We start from the raw sequence: 20,035 nt of genomic DNA, 5'->3' as shown, positions 1-20,035 counted from the left end.
CGGCTCAGGCAGTTTGGTGGCAAAGTTAGAGAAACAAGACTGAGATGGTTCGCACATGTGCAGAGCAGAGACAGAGGATATATCGGACAAAGGGTGTTGAAGATGGAGCAGGCAGCAAGACAACAGATGAGGTTCCTGGATGTAGTGAAGGACATGCAGAGGGTTGGTGTTGACAAGGTGAGGTGGAGGAAGATGATCCACTGTGGCAATTCCCTAAAAGGAATCAGCCAGAAGAAGACGAAGACGAAGAAGAAGACGAAGAAGAAGAAGAAAGCATGGTGTCAATAGCAATAAAATGTCTATGACGACAGAGCGTATAAAACCTCAGCACTGGTGCCCTGGATGGTTTACCTGTTTTGTGATCATTCACTGGAGATAGGTGAGATAGTCGGTCAGTGAAAATGTGTCATAGAATATGAAATGTCTCATTTTTTCCCTACATTTTGATATCAGGTCGTCTTCTAGCCGTGATTCCTTCTGGGTCAAAGCAGTTTTCTAATATGATCATAGTCTGATGTGTTCAGTTGGGAACTTTTTTTTATGAGATTCTGATATAAAATGACCCAAATGTATTTTAAACACAGTACCAATGACCTTTATACCACAAAAGGTCTGCCTGACTCACAGTTTAAACAGGAAACTAATGCCTGTAAACTCTGTGCAAATGTAGCTTGTTTTACATACACTGACTGGAAAAGAGCAGGGCTTCGTGTCACTGAGAGTGAGGGCTGAAGGATGGCAGCTGATTAGTTTAACAAAATAACTATCAAAATGTACCAGCTTATCTCACAGCTTTAGATAAGCATTTAATTGAGTTTTCCCCTGTATTTCACCTCTCAGGCAACATACATGTTGCCAAAGCTGTTAGGGGAAGACATTTCCTCCATTTAATTGAGATTATTGTGACTGAAGTAACTGCTCTGCTCCCAAATTACAGAAAGCATGATAACTCCTCTAATCTACAAACATTTCTTCTGAAGCCAAGCCTCTGCTTTTGGTGCAAGACATTTTATAGTTAGAATAATGATAAAGGTACAACTAACGTCAATAGCAGCCTCATGCAGATCATTCTAGTAACGCTACTCTGTGTTGTTATTATGGTTTTTTTCTTCTTAGCATCAGCTTGTTAAACGCTGGTAAGACTGACAATATTACAGAGTCTGGTCACTGACTAAAGCCGGATTTATGCTCCTGCTTTTGTCTCTGTTAGCTCTCAGAGAGAAGGATCATGGGAGTTCAACCAATGCAGAGGCTACAGAGGTACACTCGCCTGCAGTCCTCCAAAAACAGACAACAGCATGTAAACCTTGTGCGATGTGCTGTGGAGAGGCTACAAAGCTTTGTATAGCAACCTCCAGGCTAACAGGGCAGCACCATGGTGAGACCTTAACAAAGTAATATAGCACAATATAGTCATACGACTCCTAAAGGGATCAGCAAAACAAAGAAAAAGAAGATGATGTTATGGTTTTAAAAGCAATAGGAGTATAAAACCACAGCATTGATACTAACATATTAGGCTTTAGGCCAGCCTGTTGTGCAGTCCTTATGCTATATTCACTAATCTGTTACTACTGATTTGGTTTTATTACCTAAAGCTAATCTAGAATAAACACATCTGAATAAAGACTGCACTACGTGTAAAACGATTTTCCCATTCTTGACTTTTTCAGTAATCATTAAGCTAATGTGTTACATAACACCGATCGAGTATCAGAGGGCCGATGATGGACAAATCCCAAAGCAGTGACCTAGTTTGCTCAAAGTCATCAGTCAAAAGATGCAACACAGACAGGCAATGATAATTTGAACATAACTACAAATTTACATTATTAAAACTCAACCTTCTTTTCACAATTTTAATGGAAAACTGTTTTTTGTTTTTCCATCGCTCGTGACCTCACCCTCTTGTGCCGGTGTGATATCACTGATCCGGAGGTGTGGACCGGGTAGCGGCGCTGGACACACATTTTTACCCAGAGCTGGGATCTCAGGCAGGGTGAACACTATTTCATACCGGTGCTGTGTCTTCAGGAAGCCGACCTGTAGACAGGGAGAAGAGGTTTTAAACAGGAGTCCTGCACAGATTTAGAGATGACGGCAAATCATTTTGTTTTCTTTCTCCTTCCTTTATTCAGCCGCATCAAAGGGAGAGAAATGTTAGCTGAGCAGAGACGGTCTATACAGAGGAGAAAGTGGTTAAGCCGTGCGCTCACATTTCATAGTGTAAGCCTATTACGGGTACATAAAAATGATTTATTTCATGGATACATATAAGCACTCCACTACCGGGCTGAGTTTTCCTTGAGAGAGTCCTCTAATTGAAATGATTATCTGTGGCTTCGGTGATTGTAATCCCATCACCTCTGCCAGATTTTCATTGTAGCCTGATGGGGAAAGAAAACCAAATTAATTTCACTCAACTCCAAAATCATTTTAGTGATACTAATCCCGCGTGTGTGAAGCCGTCAGCTCTTATTCTTCTACTCAAGTATGGAGGCCGTCAGCTCCAGCACCCAAACAACTTTAGCACCCGATGATGGTGGACATTTAGCACAGCCAGGATCAAGTGCAAGAATTGCAACAAAAGAAATTTAATACATTTGTTTGATTAACAATTTCAGTACTTTTGAAAAAAAAAGCAAACAGAGTATAATTTTATGTTTTTAAATGTGAGAAATTTAGGCTTTTCCAAGTTCTAATTATAGACTACATATAAACAACGCACATAGCATCCTTCCAGTGGCCAGGGGAGACTTTTCTAACTAAAGTCTATGGGAAAATTATTCTCTTCTAAAGTGATTTATGATCTTAGTAAAAACACTTCAATGATGACTTTATGCTCTTTCAAAGTTTAGCTAATTTCAAATCTTAGGTAAAACAGCATAATACTCATTTTTGCAAATGAAGGTCTCATTCAGTGTAAAATAGACAATAACCCAGTCATCAGTATACATATAGCATTAGTTCACAACAACAGTCATCTCAAGGTGCTTTATACTGTAGCATAAAGAGGTTAAAATATTACACAACATTCTTTTTTACGCAAGTCACTACAGCATGAGCATACCATATCACTTGGTTTGTCACTCATTACATATAATTTAAAACAAGAACAGGGCGATGCCAAAATATTCATATATTTATTCTTCGGTTTTATTATATTAAAAGAAGAATGTATTTATAATTTAGACAGCTGCTCAGGTACCCAACAGTTCATTCTGTTCATCTGGACTTCGTGTTTTCAGTGGGCGAAACGTTTCTTCACTCATCCAAGTGACTTCTGCAGAAAAAAGGATGTTGTGTAATATTTTAACCTCTTTCAGACTGAAGAAGTCACTTTGATGAGTGACGAAACGTTTCGCCCACTGAAAACACGAAGTCCAGATGAACAGAATCAACTTACCTGGATGATTGAGCATCCATCAAGAAGCTGCTCAGGTAGTTTAGGAAGTTTAAGAAATTTGAAATTTTGTCAAATGTTTTCATTCTCTGACAGTTTATGCACTTAGCATGAGGCCGCAATCAGGAGTGGAAAGTTCTACAGAATATCTACTGACCACTGTGACCAGATTTCTACAAAGAGCAGCACAAATCAGCAGGTGAAAAACAAGCAGAATCAATGTGGGAGTGAGTACTGTACTCGCCAAATTGTTACAGGGTAAGCGCAGGTTTTACACCTTAGGCCTAGATTATACTCTGCAGGATATGAATACAGTTAGCTGGAGACCCGACGGCCGAGCAGTGTTTCCTGTTATACATGTTCGATTTCTGCTATATTGGGACTCTCTTCCTCCCACCACACTCCACATTAGGTTCAGTTCAGTCTGCCATTCTGATAACCCTCTGCAATAAATTAACACCCAGCGACAACTATCACAACCACAAAAGCCGTAAAATAAGACATGCATTTTTTCAGTGATAAATTCAGTGTTATTTGCAATAACTAGCCTACCGCTCTCCTCATGTTTGTGTGATTCATTTAAATACCCTCCTCCCAAAATTGTTGTGCACTGAAAGGGAAACCTCCACCCATTTTAGTTTGAAAAATATTCACTGTGCCTCTTTATAAAATCTGAGCAGCAGATCTTTAACACCAAAAGAACATTTTGCACTGATGCTGCCCGCAAATCTGGTCCATAGCGACCAACTGAAAAGATAAAACTGAGGTGCAGCACTGGTAAAAGATCTGTGCATATGACAGTATCGAGTCAGTCATCCTGCATTTTTACCAATGCTCAAACCTGAGATAAAGAGTATTATAGTTGGAAAGTGCAAGAAAAAGCTGCAAAAAGTTAGTGTGGGATGATATAGTAGTAGAGATCTAGAAGTAGCAGCCTCATATTAAGCAAAGAGAAAAATTCATGAGGGGGAGTCATCACAGCAAGTGGTGAAGAAAGCCGTGCAGAGGAGACGAGATATACAGAGATACATCGAGAGTGAGAGAGAGAGAGAGAATGAGACAGCAGGGCCGTGCAGGCAAGGAGAGATAAGCGTAAAGACCCTCCAGCTAAGGCTGCAAACGGCATTTTCAGCCCCACGCGACCCCTGGTTAAAGCAACAGCAGAGCAGAGACTCCAAACAGCGCTACAGGGACAAGAGGGAATGCTGTAGGAGCACTGCAGAGAAGAACAATCATTCTGTGAGCGTAGTCCCACGCACGTCCACACACTGTGAAATTCAAATTTCAGGCTCCACATTAAAACAACAAAATAAAGACAGTTTAGGCAGGAAAAAGCCCAAGCAAACAGTTGGAAGTGAAAAAGTAGAACTCAGCGTGAACCATTTCAGTTCATAAGAAAAAGAAAGCATTCCTGTTTTTGTGTATTACAATATATTATGTGTAACACTGGGAGCGTTCACCCAAAAACAATGGTGCGATTCAGCTGGCTGACAAATACCACACATTTCAAGAACTCGTCACCCCACTTCACCAAGACAGTTCAGTCAGTACTTATGAACACACAACACTGACTGCTGACTACATGTAGAAGCAGGAAACTCTTACTTGGAAGACGTCGCTTATGAGAAGAAAAAAAAAAACAATTCTCCGTAGACCGAGCGAGCCACTGACTTGCAAAGATTGAGCTGTAAGCTATTTGTGTGGTTTACATTTGCTTCATAGCTGCTGGCAATACTTATATAACACATAAGAAATTAATTTTTGCTGGACTTCAAAGGGCAACTCCATAAAGTCAGCTTCATTTATTCAGAGCGCCGACATGCAGCTTAAGCAGATTATACTAGGAGCACTCAATAACTCAATCAGTTACCAGAGTAACCAAGGTTACTGAACAACATATAAATTTACACTGCTATGTAACCACTTCAGTCAGTGCTCTGACTATATAGAGCCAAAATATAACTGGGAGTAGAAGTGTTATATACACAAATCTCCTACGTTTCTGTGGATTTGTTTCCACTTGAATGCACGGGGGTTCTGGTTGTATCCAAGCTCATTTACACATCCAGAACTAATAGAGCAACATTTGCAATCACTTCAGGTTGTACCTTGGTTCAGAACAGGCCTTTAAGGAGTAAAATGGGTGAGTATGATCAGCCCATGCAGTAAAGGGAAATAGTCTCCTTTAAGCTATGAAAACACCTGGCAAAAAGTTGAAAATACATTAATGTAACTTACTGTAGGAAAGGGGTTTTTTTTAGCTCCCGTTTTAAACCACCTCTTGTGATTTAGTCCACTATCAAAGATCAGCTCATTTAATGTTGCAGAAAAATGCTGTTAGGTACTATAATCATTTTGAACCTTTGCTATCTACATTACAAACGTTGTCGCTTAGAAGTCGAGGATGTAGCGCACTTTTGATTACAAGGTGTTTGCACAGGTCGCCTAGTGCAACTCAAGATTGGTGCAATCATTCAGACTGGCAAAGGGTTGCAATCAATCTGAATCAGTCTGCGCCAATGAGCGCATCTCCTCTGTGACACTTATTTACATTAGGGAACTCGAGTTGGTTGTTGAGCACCGATTTCAATTTGCAGTTAAATCACCATCCTGCAGCAACTACGTCATTATTGGTTGATTCTGGTTGGACTGTAAATGTAGTTAATGTAAATTTCTCGTTATGTTGTTGAAAAGGGATTTGTAATTCACCCGATTATCACAAACGGATTGCACATATTTGCCAACTTGACTCCATTCAATCTCAAAGTGATAGCGGACTGACCATTAACTCACCAAAGTCAATGTGAAGCTGGCAACTTTCTGCATGTGGTCACAAACCAGATCCCTGGCTTCAAAGCAAACATTTAAAAGGCAAGGAGATTGCAAGTTGCACAATGATAATGATAATTTTGGTCGTGCTATAGTCTCAAAATACTATGTTCCATGCTGGGAATGTAGCATTACAGTGTACAGTGAATAAATATGTCAATTACACCTGACTAAATTAAATCCAAATAATCAAAACTGGTTAAATAATGTCCATTTACACTCCAGTACTACACATCATTAACTTTTTTCTTGTCTCTCCCATAGTTTGTGTTCTGCCCTCTTTATTCCCTGCCTCATCCTCTTCTTTTCATCCTCCAACACATCAGTCAATGGTGCTCCCTCCCTAATGGTTAAAAAGTTGAAAAGGAGTTCGTCATTCCCATCTTGTTCATGCTCATCTTGTCCTAATATTGCAGGGCCTTTACGTGGTCAGCTGTGTGGTTTGGTGGTGGTGATTAAAGCTGTGTTTCATGCAAAAGATCCCCAGATGGAGACAAGGAGAGACAAACTCAGGGGTCGCAAGTTAGTCTAAAAAAATGGGAGGAAGGTCATCCGGTGCAGAAAGGGCAGATCAAGCTGCTGTGGAAAATGAAGCCTTCATTATACTCTGCTGTGGACACAGACAACTGCAGACCCAACCGCTTAGTAGTCTTTCCTGTTAGACTTCTTTGAAGTCTGCCACCTGGGGCGCTTGCACAGTTGGTGCATTGTAATGTAAATTCTAACGAGTCCGTGCGGTCACACAAAACAGGAAGGCGCACGTTCTCTCGCACTCACCGTCTGATGGGGAAAATGACGTTTCGTTAAAGCTGAAAGTATAAACAAGGCCTAAGAGAGCAGCCAACAGTACCGTTTTCATTGTAGGGCCTTCCTTACAATACAAAGCCTCTTGAGGGGACAGTTGTTTTAAATTAGCACCACTGATTTAAAAATTGGATTTATTTTCATTTCACCCTGACTGAAAGCTCTTGGGGGTACACAAAAAAGCTCCTGAGTGGAATAAATGGCTCTTTTGTAGGTAAATTCCCCCTGTGTATTAAACAACTATCACTGCTGCAGTGTTTATCTTGAAGAAGAAATCTTTAAGCCTCAAGAGTCAGCTTTTGTTTGCAGATGTGTTACTACAAGAACAACCTCTAATAACAAATCACTTTTTAATATACAAATTGTATTAGTGCTACTTTAAGCTAAAAACAGCTTTTCCTGTTTTCATCTTCTTATTTTGTGTTAATCTTTCCAGCAGACAACCACACATCCTTCACTCATTAGCCTTTAATCTGGTTACTTAGTAATGAGATTACTGGTAATCTGCATGTAGAACCACTAATGTTATGCAGAACAACACCTCACCTTATGCACTACAGAAACTAAACTTCATAAACACTTCAAATTTAAAAACGTGTGGATTTTTCAGCCAATCTTTGCAGCACTGACAGCTGCTCATTTGCATCACCGCGGCTAAAATTTCTGTGCAGAAACACTGAATAGAAAATCTGCTCGATCCCCACCTGACACATGGACATACACAGTTTGTGAAATGTAAATTACCTTCATCAGGGCTGCATTCATACAGCTGTTGTATGCATAGCGCTTCCATCCCACACACGCCCACTTCTTCAGTGGTCTGCCTGCAGGGATTGACACCTCCCTTCTCACCCTCTAACCATTTCCATAGCAATGCCCCCTCCATGAAGAGCCACGGAACAGAGCTCACAATATTCTGGGCCTGCACTTGGAGAGCTTTTAGAAACACCAGTGCACAAACGGGCCGATCTGTGACCGAGAAGGTCACAGCTAAGTGTCTGCAGTCCATCCACGCGCTCACACACAACTTTTAATCACAATGATCTGGCAGTGACTGAGAGTTAACACTTCAAGAGGCTTAGTAACATGAACTGAACTTTAAGAAAGACATTTCAACTTGGTTTCTGTTAGGGCAGATATCGTCTGAGCAAAGCTTAGAAAAGTCACACGCACATTAACAAACATACTTTTGTTACCGCAAAATTAAACGTATGCCTGCTTTCATGGGTGTTCGGCTGTTAGTCTGTTTTTTACATTGCTTCCTCTTTCCCACGTTATCAAACTCAATGCTGACATCATTACTCTAGTCAAATCATCTTCTTAACAGCCTTCTTTTAGCCAATCAGCCTCCACTCTCTGCTCTGTCATTCTCCCCTTCAGACTCTCAACCCAGTCCAACCCAGTGCCTTCCGCATCTCCACTCAGAGCTTCATCCAAGCCTCCATCCTTACCACAATCAGTGTCTAGACTGTGGGAGGTCCTGGCGTAAATCCTGGGATACAGTTCTCCCATTATCAGCCATCTGAGTCTAATCGCCAAATACATTAATTTTTTCTATCTCAATAAATTAATGACTTTTTTTTTTTGTTTTGGGGTTTTTTGGGGGGGTTTTTTTTTTAAACACACCTAGAGCCAAGCGAACCCACGCCATAAAACTCCCATCGCACAGTTTTTGTGCTGATGTTAATACCAGAGGAGATTTGCAGTCCTGCAGGTACTGAGTCAGCAGAGCGTCGGTAACTTTTACACACCAGAAATCAGCAACCTCGCTTAGTAAATGGTCTTCCACTTTGTCCCCGAGTTCTTGTGGTTTTTAAACACTTCCACTTTGCAATAATACCAGGAAGGAAATCTCACAAACTGACTTGTTGCAATGGTCACATCCTATTACAGTACCATGGGCTTTAGAATGACCCATTCTTTCACAAATGTTTGTAAAGGCAGACAGCATAGCTAGCCAATGGATTCTATACATCAGTTAAACTTGTACGGTGGCCCTAAGAGGTCAAATGCACTGCAGCTAAAGTCAACAACAGCCAAAAGAAGAACACTGAAAAAGGCAGACAAAACAGTGCTACTCCCCAGCCTACCAACAGCTGCATCTATGAGGTGGCTGTAGCTCGGGTGGTAGAGGTCACCTATTAATCGGAATGTTGGTGCTTCGATTCCCATCTGCTCCAGTCTGCACACTACTTCAAGATACGAACCCCAAGTGGCTCGCTGATGCATCGGAGCATGAATGCGTGTGAATGTTAGATCGAAAGCACTTACAGAGAAGCTTTGAGTGCTAAGATGGAGTAGAAAAGAGCTATATAAGAACCTTTCCATTTATCATCTATGGTATCAGTTTGGAAATCCTAGGTGACTTTGCTTTCTTAAAGTCACAAGATTTTCAGAAAACTTGACCTCTGACCCCTGAGGTCAGATTCGAAGTTGTCTAAGATTTTTTGAAGATGCACATGTGGTATCAATTGAAACTCCTACGTTGCTTTGATCTCGAGTTATCGATTTCACAAACTTGGTTGTTGGTGTTGCCCACCTGCTCGCCCATCCATCAGGGTTACAACCCCATCTGCCTTTTACGGCTGAGGAGTAACACGTGAAACCACAAAAAAGTGCAAAGTGCCAGATAGTAATTAAGAAAATTACCAAAATTATTACAATTCATGTGTAAGGGAGACATGATCGATTTTAATTTCATCTACATGAACTGCTCATGGTTAACTAGTGAAAGCTGAAACCTGAGTTGCAGGCTCTTTTTACCAGAAATGTTTTTCCCTTTAATAAACCTTGTTGATAACCTCTGTGTTTTATAGCTCTAATGTTGTGGGAAATAAGTAATTATTTCTTTGTTGTCACCATCATGTTGCTGCAGCCACTGTATGTTGACAGGAGTGGTTAGGTTACTATAACAAGCCAGAATCTATCTTTACTTGCCAAGTACACTGAATTGAGAAAGCCGACCACTTTATCAGGTTTTATACCACACAAAAGTTTTCATGAAACGTTATAATATGATATAATGGGGATTTTGGGGGGGGGGGGGTAATATTGAACTGACCTTGTTGACTTTGGGTTTGATTATTTCGGGACAAGTGCCTGGTATGCAAATTTTATGAACCTGCCCTAACACCAAGGAAATAAGAATCAAATTTATGCAACGCTTTCTTGCTGCATCCACCTCTTTGTTTCAGAGTTGCTCAGACCACTGACACTTAGCCCAAAACAAGAATCTTCATACTGCGGTTTGCAGTTATGGATCTGGAAAGTTACACTCTGAAGACTTTAAAGGCACCGTTAAAAAAACAACAACAAAAAAACAAAAAACCATGAGAAAAAAAAGCTAAACAACAACAAATATGTAGCACTACTTCAAAGTGAGATGTTATTTCAAGTTGCTGTTTATTTTATTTTTAAACTTATTTACCAAAGAAAAAAGAATATTGTAATCACAAATATAAACTGATTAGTGTGCAGTTACATCTTCCAACAAACTGAGGCATTCTCATACACTTAGAATCAATCCATAAAGATTACACTGGGGAGGGCACTTGTTTGTGGAAGCCGCCAAATTGCCCTACCATTTTGAATACAGTGGCCCAGATGGACATCACTCTTCTGCCTAATCGCATTTCATTTATGTGACTAGAGACCGGCTACATACATAGTACGCCTTATAAGTCACTCTTAATTTAAAGATCACCTCTGACCTTAGGTCAAAGGTGATCTTTAAATACTCGTCCACAAGTTTGAGGTGCTTGTTACACTGAAACTTGGGCTTTCTGGCTTATTATAGTAACCCAACCTCACACTCCCCCATCAACATAGAGTGACTGCAGCAACATGCTGGTGGCAACAGAGGAATAATTAATCACTTTCCACAATATTACAACTACAACACACAGAGGTTACCAACAAGGTTTATTAAAGAGAAAAGCTTATCTGGTAAAAAGAGTATCACTGCACCTCGTATTGCAGCCTTCACCAGTTTAACCATGAGCACATTTATGTAAATGAAACAATGCTTGACTCAAACACGAGTTTCTGGAGCCAGCTTCAGTGATCAATTTTGCTTTACTGGCATGATGAAGGTGATGTTTACGGTGAATGAACATGAGCTGGATTGCCATTGAAACCTCTCCAATATTTTTAGTAGATCAATTTGAATATCCTATCTCGCATCGTTCTCAAGTTATAGTGTTCACGACGATAACACCCCACTCAGCTTTTTACAGCTGAGCGGTAAAAAGCATCTTCAAAGATTCATGGCAATCCATCAGACAGTTATCAACACATTGTGATACACATCAAACTCATAACTTTGGCAGAGGAAAAACAAAAAATTCTTTGAGGAAGTATTTTTAAAAGATGTTACTGTTACTTCAGTGTGGATCAAAAATGGTGTAACGTCCATCCGACCATTTCACAAATACAGTATGTCAGAACAACTGAACATAGTAACAACATTATGAATTTAAATGTAGCCATGCATGTCTACTGACACACATTACATCCCAAATTTTCACAGCTAGTAATGTTAAAAAAAACAACCTAAAAATAAAAAAACAAATAGATTAAAGTTAATGAACAACCACCTCTATAACAAGGCAGCTGTAAAGAAAAGTAAAAGGAAAGTAAAAAGTAAATAAATAGTGCAGTGAGCAACATGGTTCATTATCATTACTATCATGTAAAGATCAAGTCTGTATGACAATTTAAGTCACAGGGTGATTTATCATTAATATTACAACAATGTCGGGCCTTAGGTACCTTCCTTTGTTGTTGGTTCCTGCAGGGTTAAAGAGCCGAGAGCAGAAAGATGTGCCGTCCGATATCATTGTTCATAACTTTAAAGCTGACAGAGAAGATTAGCAGGAATGAAAAGACTTTAATCTTGGACTCGATGTTTCACAGATACAACCTATCAATTCTGACAGAAAGCGAGGGGACGGGCACACCAGATCACAGAGCTACCTCTCTGTTAGATCTGCTACTTCAAAACATGGCATCCAAGGAAATTGAGCCCTTATGGCCTAGTTGAGAATTTTTAAGATGATTAGCCACAAGAGATATAATCTGTGAAAAATAGATTTGATTTCCGCAAAAAGAAAACAAAACTCAAAAATATTTGTAATCACTACTTTTACAAATGTAGCCGGTTGGAGGCTTCTTGTTAGTAAGACATGTACCAGAGAAGTAAGATCTTGTGTTGGCAAACCTTTAATCAACCTTTTTACGGCCTTTGTTGACATCCACTCTGAAACTACACCTGCACCCCATGACAATAAAACTGGAATTGAATTTGGTTCTCTGGTGTACGTGACACGCATGACGCAAACTGAATAACAGGCTGGAAGCAAACTGGTGCAGAGTGTTTCTTATCCAAGAGAGCATGTGATGCTGCCAGACAGCTGAGCTTAGGGTGATCATTTTAAGTAAGTGCCTCCGAACATTTCCAACGCGTCATCAGCGAAGCGCCTCATGACTACATTAATTCATAACAGACAGACATAAACAAAACACACATAATCACCAGACTAAAAATAATCTTCAGTCTTCCTATCTGTCGCAGATGGACGTTTAACATCTTTTGTGCTCTTGATAATTTCCCCTTGTCAAATAATTGCACAGTATAAAAGAAAGATGTAACACGTGTACTTTTAGTGTCCCTCAAACCACCAGTACTCATGAAAGGGAAAATGAAAACCTAGGAGCAAAATGGAAAAATATGATTTAAAAAAAATGCCTGTGAGCTGCAATCGCTGATGAAACATGGTTCAGTATTTTGTTTGTATGTCATCAAATTATCATGACCACAAATTTCTGTTGAAATATGGCGATATCTTTTTGAGACTCTAGCCTACCCCTATTACTTACTCACATAAACTATTGTAAATACTCAAATTTGAGTATTATATCAGGAAAAAACTACAAAAATAAAATAGGTACTGACTTTTCATAGCATGTTGATCTAATTCTTGACTCTACTTGTTACAAAAGAAGATAGTGTTAGTCTTCTAAGGAGCTTGGAAAGAAAAGGCGTCTGGACTTCTTTAAGTTGCTTGAAGACGTTTCACCTCTCATCCGAGAAGCTTCTTCAGTTCTAGGGTCCAATGGTGGAGAGTCCCAGATTTAAGCCCTGTGGGAGTGTCCCCTTCAAGAGGGACAATAGACCCCCTCATGATCCTCTACCTAATCACACGAGCCAAGGTGTGAAAACGGGTGTAGGTCACAATCAGCCAAGGTTTCGGGTGAGCTCGTTGTGAAACCTAGCCCCACCCTACCATGTGATTTCCTGAGGTCAAATGTCTTAATGAGCTCACTCGAAACCTTGGCTGAAGAAGTCACTTGGATGAGTGATGAAATGTTTCTCCCACTGAACGTCCAGATGAACAGAAGAGGTTTTATTCATTATTTTAGCGCTCAGTACTGTCATCTATAGCACCAAACAACAACAGCATGGCACTTACATTGAAGGTGAGACAACGTAAGACATTTTTTCTTCCATTTATATAATACATGTAGCAGCAAGAGGTCAATCAATAATTGTCCTGCCTGAAGATTTTGATAATTACTGACTCATAGAGAATTTTATTCGTATTAATCCTCCTTTCAACACTAATAACAACCCGATGCAATTAAGTGGAAGTGCTCATTAACCACAGATACCTTGGTGTGCAGCTCAACAGTAAGTTGGACTGGAAGAGCCAAACAGAGGCAGTGTGCAGTAAGGGACAAAGGTGACTTCATTTCCTACAGAAGCTAAGGTCACTAAACATCTTCCATCCCTTGCTGTGCAGTGTGTCTACCATATGGTGGTGGCCAGTGCTTTTTGTTGGGGCCTGCTGAGGAGAAGTTGTCTGCACAGCAGACAGGAACAGTAGATAAACCTATAGAGGAACGGCCCTGCAGTCGGGTCTGAACTTGAAAAAGCCCAGCAGGCGGTCGAGAGAAGAATGCACTTGAAGCTGAAATCAGCTATAATCAACCCTGCACACCCACTCTGTGGCCTGAAGGTTATCAAGAGCAGCACCTTCAGTCAAAGACTGACTGCACCAACGCGCAAGTCTGAGCACCTCAGGAGGTCCTTTATATCAGCTGCCATAAGACTGTTCAGTGCACAGTGATAATAATATGATTTTATCCACGTGTTTGCACATTTGCATGTTAGTCACTGACGGTTTTATATATATTGAAGTAATATTAACTTCTTTTTAGGAATTAATATGAATGAATAAAGGCTATCTTTCTTACCGCCATTCGTGGGTTCAATGATACAGAACTGATGAGAAACACCGAGTAAAGTGAATTACCTCAACTGCCGTCTGACAGTCAGAAATAGCATCTTATATTAGACTTCCTGTAAGGCGAGACTGTGGTCTGACTGCAACTAATACAGACAATACAAGAGAGGAGAGTGGTCTTCAGACTCTTTACCAGGACACAGGAAGTGAGATAAAACTGTTCTACAACTGCACTGATAAAAACATTAAAGAAAAACTTTACTTGATTTAAATTCAGCCGTCATTGCCTTCAAAGCTCCTTGTGCAACTCTGACCTTCTTTTCTACATCTGGATATACTCTAGAGTCCATTCCCAGGTTCACGTATCTTTTCCTCTGTGTCTAATCAGCAACTTGAAATTCATCTTATGAAAAAGAAGGTTGCAGAGAGCCAAATTTGGCAATAGGGCACAGTGATGAGCTAAGATCACGGCCATATTTCAAGCCATTTGGATCAAATGTGACATGTCAGGATGTTAGAGCAGAAACCTGAACTTCTGCAGGAGGAAATTTCGGTGCACAACCCAGGAATGTTTAAAAATAAACAACAATCATACTTCTCCTCTGACTCCTGACCTGATGTAGGCTCTTCCACTAAAACCTGCACCACAGTCGCACAGAGACTCGGTTCTCATCATTAGTGATCGTCCTTGGTATAAAAGTCAAATCGGTTTGAAGAATAAGTTAACGTTTATGCTCAGCTGGTGGTCTGAACAAGACGTCCAGGAAACAGTCTAAAAAGCCTCACAGTGCTTCACAAGCAGAAGACAATGAAGAGGAATTTAGCTGTGGTGGGTTTTCTTTGGGGGTTTTCTTTTGTTTTCAGGGAAGACGTTGTGCAACTTTTTGATTGCACTTGTTATAAAAACAGTTAAGGTAAAAAAAGGTTACAAATTTTAAATTAAATTGAGCTACATTAAAAGACATCTCTTTAATTTTCAGTAGCTATCAAGTGTCAAACTATTACAAGGTTAAACTAACCTTGACCAAGAAGTTGCCATCATCTTCTGGAGTCACCATGACAACAGAGTCATGTAGCTTTTCATCGAAATGAACGTGTGAGGATGCTCCAGCAGCGTGGGGTTCCTCTGAGAAGCGCACGCCTCCCGCCTTAGCACAACCTGAGGAAGAGGAAAGACAGAAGAGCAGCTGAAGGTCTGCTATGTACACAAATATTCACATTGGATCCCTTTAAAAGGAGAAAACGAGCAGCCGGTTGTTTCTTTTAAGTGATATAATGGAGGGTTGCTGGAGAGCACTTCACAATCACTCATGCGCATCCTTTGCTAGTCTGAACCCTCTGGGTGCTTTAAAGCCTTGAAAATGCACACACAAACACACATCAGGCACAAAGATTTTATCCCCTTCAGATATTTACATTTTTATTTTTCTATTTATTTATTTTTTTTAAGTATCTGTGATCATCTGACTGGGCCAACGTTCATTTCGCTGCATGAGACAAAGACACCAAACACACACGCAGAGTCTTAAAGCTATCTTCACCCACAGGATAATCAGGGTGATATCACATTACAGACACCTATATGTGAATCTCACTGTTACCTCAGTGTCAAAATAAAGGAGTTAAAGGTTTGAAATCTAAACTTATTATTTGACCTTAGATTTTAGTGCTATCATAGGACACACTGACACATTTTTATTTATTTTTCCTCTGCCCAGGCATTCATTCCCAGTGTGAGAGAATGGAAAATCCTTCTCCAAATAAACCGCCCTCCACAAAAAAATAATAACTCCCTGAAAAAACAAACAATTTGTTCAAAGGTCCATAAAATTGAGCCCCTTTCAAAGCATCTCCTTCCCAGAGCCTTTCAACATCAGCCAAACAGCAAGACAGGGATAAATAGTACAAAGAATAAACCTAAGCAACTTTTAAAATATTTATTAAATACTCTATTAATAGGAGGTTATCCTTTAAGGCACCGTGAATGCTACTGCCCATAAAAACACTTTAAATAAGTGCTGCTGCAGTGTGTGAGTGCACGTCTGAGCCCTCAGTTGTTATCACACATCAGCTTCCAGAGAGTGAGTCATGATATCAGAGATATCAAGTCAAGAAATTGTCCTAAGATGCCTTATTTTAACACGTAGACAAAAATCAAGAGATAGTCCCCTCAAGAAGTGTTCTCGCTGCTGGAAATACTCAGTTTGGTTTCGGGTGCTGCGTTGATAGAGTATGAGGGAGTCAGCATACATCACGCCCACTCCATCAATTCACTGGATAATCACCAGTATTTATCTCACATTAAACATCAGCATCACTGGGGAGCTTGCAGGTTAAAGACCGTTAACTGTTGTGTGTCCTTGTAGCTATGTCTAGGTCATAAACAGACAAAACTATGCATAAGCAGTAAAGAAAGAGGGTGGAGTTTACTTTTTGTTTCCTTTCGATATAGTACGATTATAAGAATGTCTGTATGTTTTGTAACGTTCACAGGAGGTCTGCAGCATTGAGACGAATCATAGCGGCGGAGCAGCAGTGCAGTGCTTGGTGCTAGCAGACTCAGCACAGGAGGAGAAGGTGGAGGCGCCCTCTGACATCTCCTGTGGGGTTAAACGATGGTTAATTACGGTTTACAGATTTAAATATTCCTAATGTATGTTGGGCTCTACGAGTGAAAGATCCCCAGCTCGGTCCCAGGAGGAGACACAATTCCCTTCAAGGTCGAATCAGGAAGGAGACCCGGCATGAAAAAACGTAAAAATCTGCAACTCAAACATGTGGAGCTACCTGCTGTGAATAAGGAAGCAGCCCAAACTCGCTTTATATACAGTGAAGACTATCTGCTGCTTCCTGTCAGTGCTTTGCAAGGATAATGGTCCTTTGTGTTAATATTCAAGATGTTAGTTTCTAAAGATAACACGGAGGTGCACGCACAGCGGATCACTTACAGCTACTAAATCTGAAGAGTTTTAGGAATTGGACTTGAACTACTTGATCGATAGTTTTTCTCCAAAGAATCCCAGAAGGAGGTCAGTGCTTTAGCTGAAGTGGGACATGGATATACTGTGCTTCACATGGCATGTAAAGAGCTTTACATTCTCCATTTATCATTTAACATGTCATAATATTAAATACAACTTCAAAGTAATACAATCTGCAATAGTGTTATTGTTTAACCAACCTCTGTGTGCACAGTTGTCTGGTAATGATAAATGAACTGGTTCTTATTAAGCTTTTTTTTAACTGTACTTGAGCACTCAAAGCCCTCTATACAATCTCATTCACCCATTCATACAAGCACTTCTACTTCTACTGCAGCATTCACACATATTCACAGATGATCTATGAACGCATCATAGATAAACAGTCAGTTGTTGTTGTTTTTTTTAAACTGTTTCATCTCTAACAAAGACTGCTTGACAACAAGGCCCACATGTCTAACTTGGATTTCAAAAAGCATTACTTCACCATGGAACAAACTTTGCTGGGTTACTTCTTTGGCTTAGGTGCGTTTATGTTCGGAGTCACAGTGTAACAGGCCCATGCACCACCACACTGAAAAGCTATCTGGAATCAGCATTATTAATTTAGTGAGCTAAATGTCACCAAAGTCACACTCACTCCAAAACAAGGCTCATTTACAGCAGTCAGAATATTAATGTCTTTTTTTAAATACATTTTCTCATTCGTGGTGTACAAGACAGTAAAATAAACCACATTTTGTTTCTTGCCAAACTGACAGTTGGGGAGATTTATTTCTTTTTCTGAAGTCAAGTCTGAAGTTAAACTATCCTCACATTTACTGGCAGAGGGTTTTCCTGCCCTTCAGGTCTGGACCAGAAATGTTACTTTAATTCAAGCACAGGGTTTTTGCAAACATCCTCTGCCAAGTTATATTAAGCCAACAGTTGGTGAAGCTGATACCATCTGAATTAATTACCGATCTAAGACAGTGAAGCTAGGCAATATCCTAACATTTATCTTGAAGAGCAGATTAAATCAAAATAATAAATCTCTTATCCCACAGAAACAGGAAACCAATATTAATCTGAAAATAAAGACATATCAGCTTAACATAAGCTAAATTTATATAAAAGCCAGTTTACTGAGAAGCGAGCATATTAATATGCACAGGTTCAATTTGTGTAAGGTATAACTGATCCAGCTCATTTAATCATGTAGCACAACCTAAACCTACTTTTTTTTCTTAAAGTAATCAAATAGAATTTTCGTTCAAGGCTCCTGTAAGAATAACTAAAGGCCAGCATGTGCAGCAGAGCCAGTAACAAGAAATGACATAAAGTAAAAATTTCGATATTCTACATTCATTAGGTAATATCAAAGAAAACATCACGTGCAATGAACTTGCAATCGTGTTGGCTTTGAAAGGTACAGGAACCAGAACTGCAACCATTTGGATGGTTGGATGGCAAAATTAAATGGCAATAACAAGGAGACAGTCTACAGTTTGTGACTGTATGAGGTCAAATTGGTAATTCCATGTTTGTAATAATCTGTCAATTAACTCCAACAACAGGGCGAAAACATCAAATCTGTTGCTGTGTACAAAGAAATCATTCATATTAAATACTTTAGATATATTCAGATTCTCGGTAAAACCTCATAGATCTGAAACTAAAATTCCTCTATAAATAGTGATGTAGTCACTGCAGGATGGCACATTAACTACAGCAGTTTAAGCACTTAAAGAAATGCATAAAGAAATGTAACCATAACACAACCACTCGGCAACCAATTTAGTCAGGCGCCCTATTACGAGACATCGCAGACCAGTCACACTCATCAGCACAGACTTAATCCAGTTAATCGCACTGTGTTGTGATCTGTTTGTGAGTGACTGCACTAAGTCAGGTCTCCATTGTTTGGAAGCAGCCTGGCTCCCACCAGGCAACCAGTGCAATCACCTTGTTATTGAAAGCGATCGTCCAGAGGTTGAGGGTGTTGCACACCAGCTGGTTGCCACAACAACTTATTAACTAATTTGGCTCAGACAGCAAAAGAGTTCAATGCAATCACCGAGCAAACATCAATTTTTCCTAGGGGCAAGGAGGTTAATGTCAATAAAGGTTGCAGGCAGCTGCTACTTCCCTTTCAGCGGGAACAATGAATTCATTTTAAAAAGTCTTGTCTTAACAAGTAAAGAAGTCAAAAGATATGAAAATGTTCTTTCATCTTTTTCCAGTAGTTCTTCGACTGATTGGCCTCTACTAATGCTAACCAAAACTGGTATTGATGGTTCATCTTTACACCAAAGTGCTGCACTTTCTCAGAAAGTGACTAACGTTTATTTTCTAAATAAAAGCCCTCTAGTCTTTCAGGAGACCAAAATCAACATGGGAATGTTAGCCTTCTCTTGAGTAAATAAACAAGTTTCTGCATGACTGGTGCGTAACGTATTCGTAGAGTCAACCTAACATTTTACTGCTGGGTAAGTTAGCTGATTTATGTGGAACTAGTCTCTACTAGAGTAGCTTTGCACGATTTACAGTTTAAAATAATCCACATTTATCTATTAGTGGGACTTGGTGGAGCCCCTCAATTCATCTTGTGTCTGAAACAAGTTCTTTTAGCTCTTCTCCATTTAAGCAAACCTTCCTCTAACTGGCTGTCTTTGACAAACAGCAGGTTTTAAGAAGGTGGGTTGAACTTCTGTGGTCATATTAAGCGCTATATGACTGAGGCAGCCATGTAAGGATACCCCCTCTCTATGACATCATTCAAAGCCAACAACAGA

The 20,035-nt window shown here is 39.9% G+C and overlaps 1 protein-coding gene across 4 annotated transcripts in view; it reads right to left on the bottom strand.

The window, feature by feature from the left end:
• The window catches only part of adisspb (adipose secreted signaling protein b), a 40,427-nt gene that overhangs the window by 7,079 nt on the left and 13,313 nt on the right, over positions 1-20,035 (bottom strand). For all 4 annotated transcript variants that reach the window (XM_013272803.3, XM_019353464.2, XM_013272802.2 and 1 more), the window contains exons 3-4: positions 15,300-15,439; positions 1,905-2,043 (exon numbers count right to left, since the gene is read on the bottom strand). In XM_013272803.3, coding sequence (XP_013128257.1) covers positions 1,905-2,043; positions 15,300-15,439 — 279 coding nt within the window. The remainder of the gene's footprint in view (positions 1-1,904; positions 2,044-15,299; positions 15,440-20,035) is intronic.

Source organism: Oreochromis niloticus, linkage group LG3, assembly GCF_001858045.2.
Source record: "Oreochromis niloticus isolate F11D_XX linkage group LG3, O_niloticus_UMD_NMBU, whole genome shotgun sequence".
Classification (NCBI taxonomy): domain Eukaryota; kingdom Metazoa; phylum Chordata; class Actinopteri; order Cichliformes; family Cichlidae; genus Oreochromis; species Oreochromis niloticus.
This window is presented reverse-complemented; position numbering and strand designations above follow the sequence as displayed.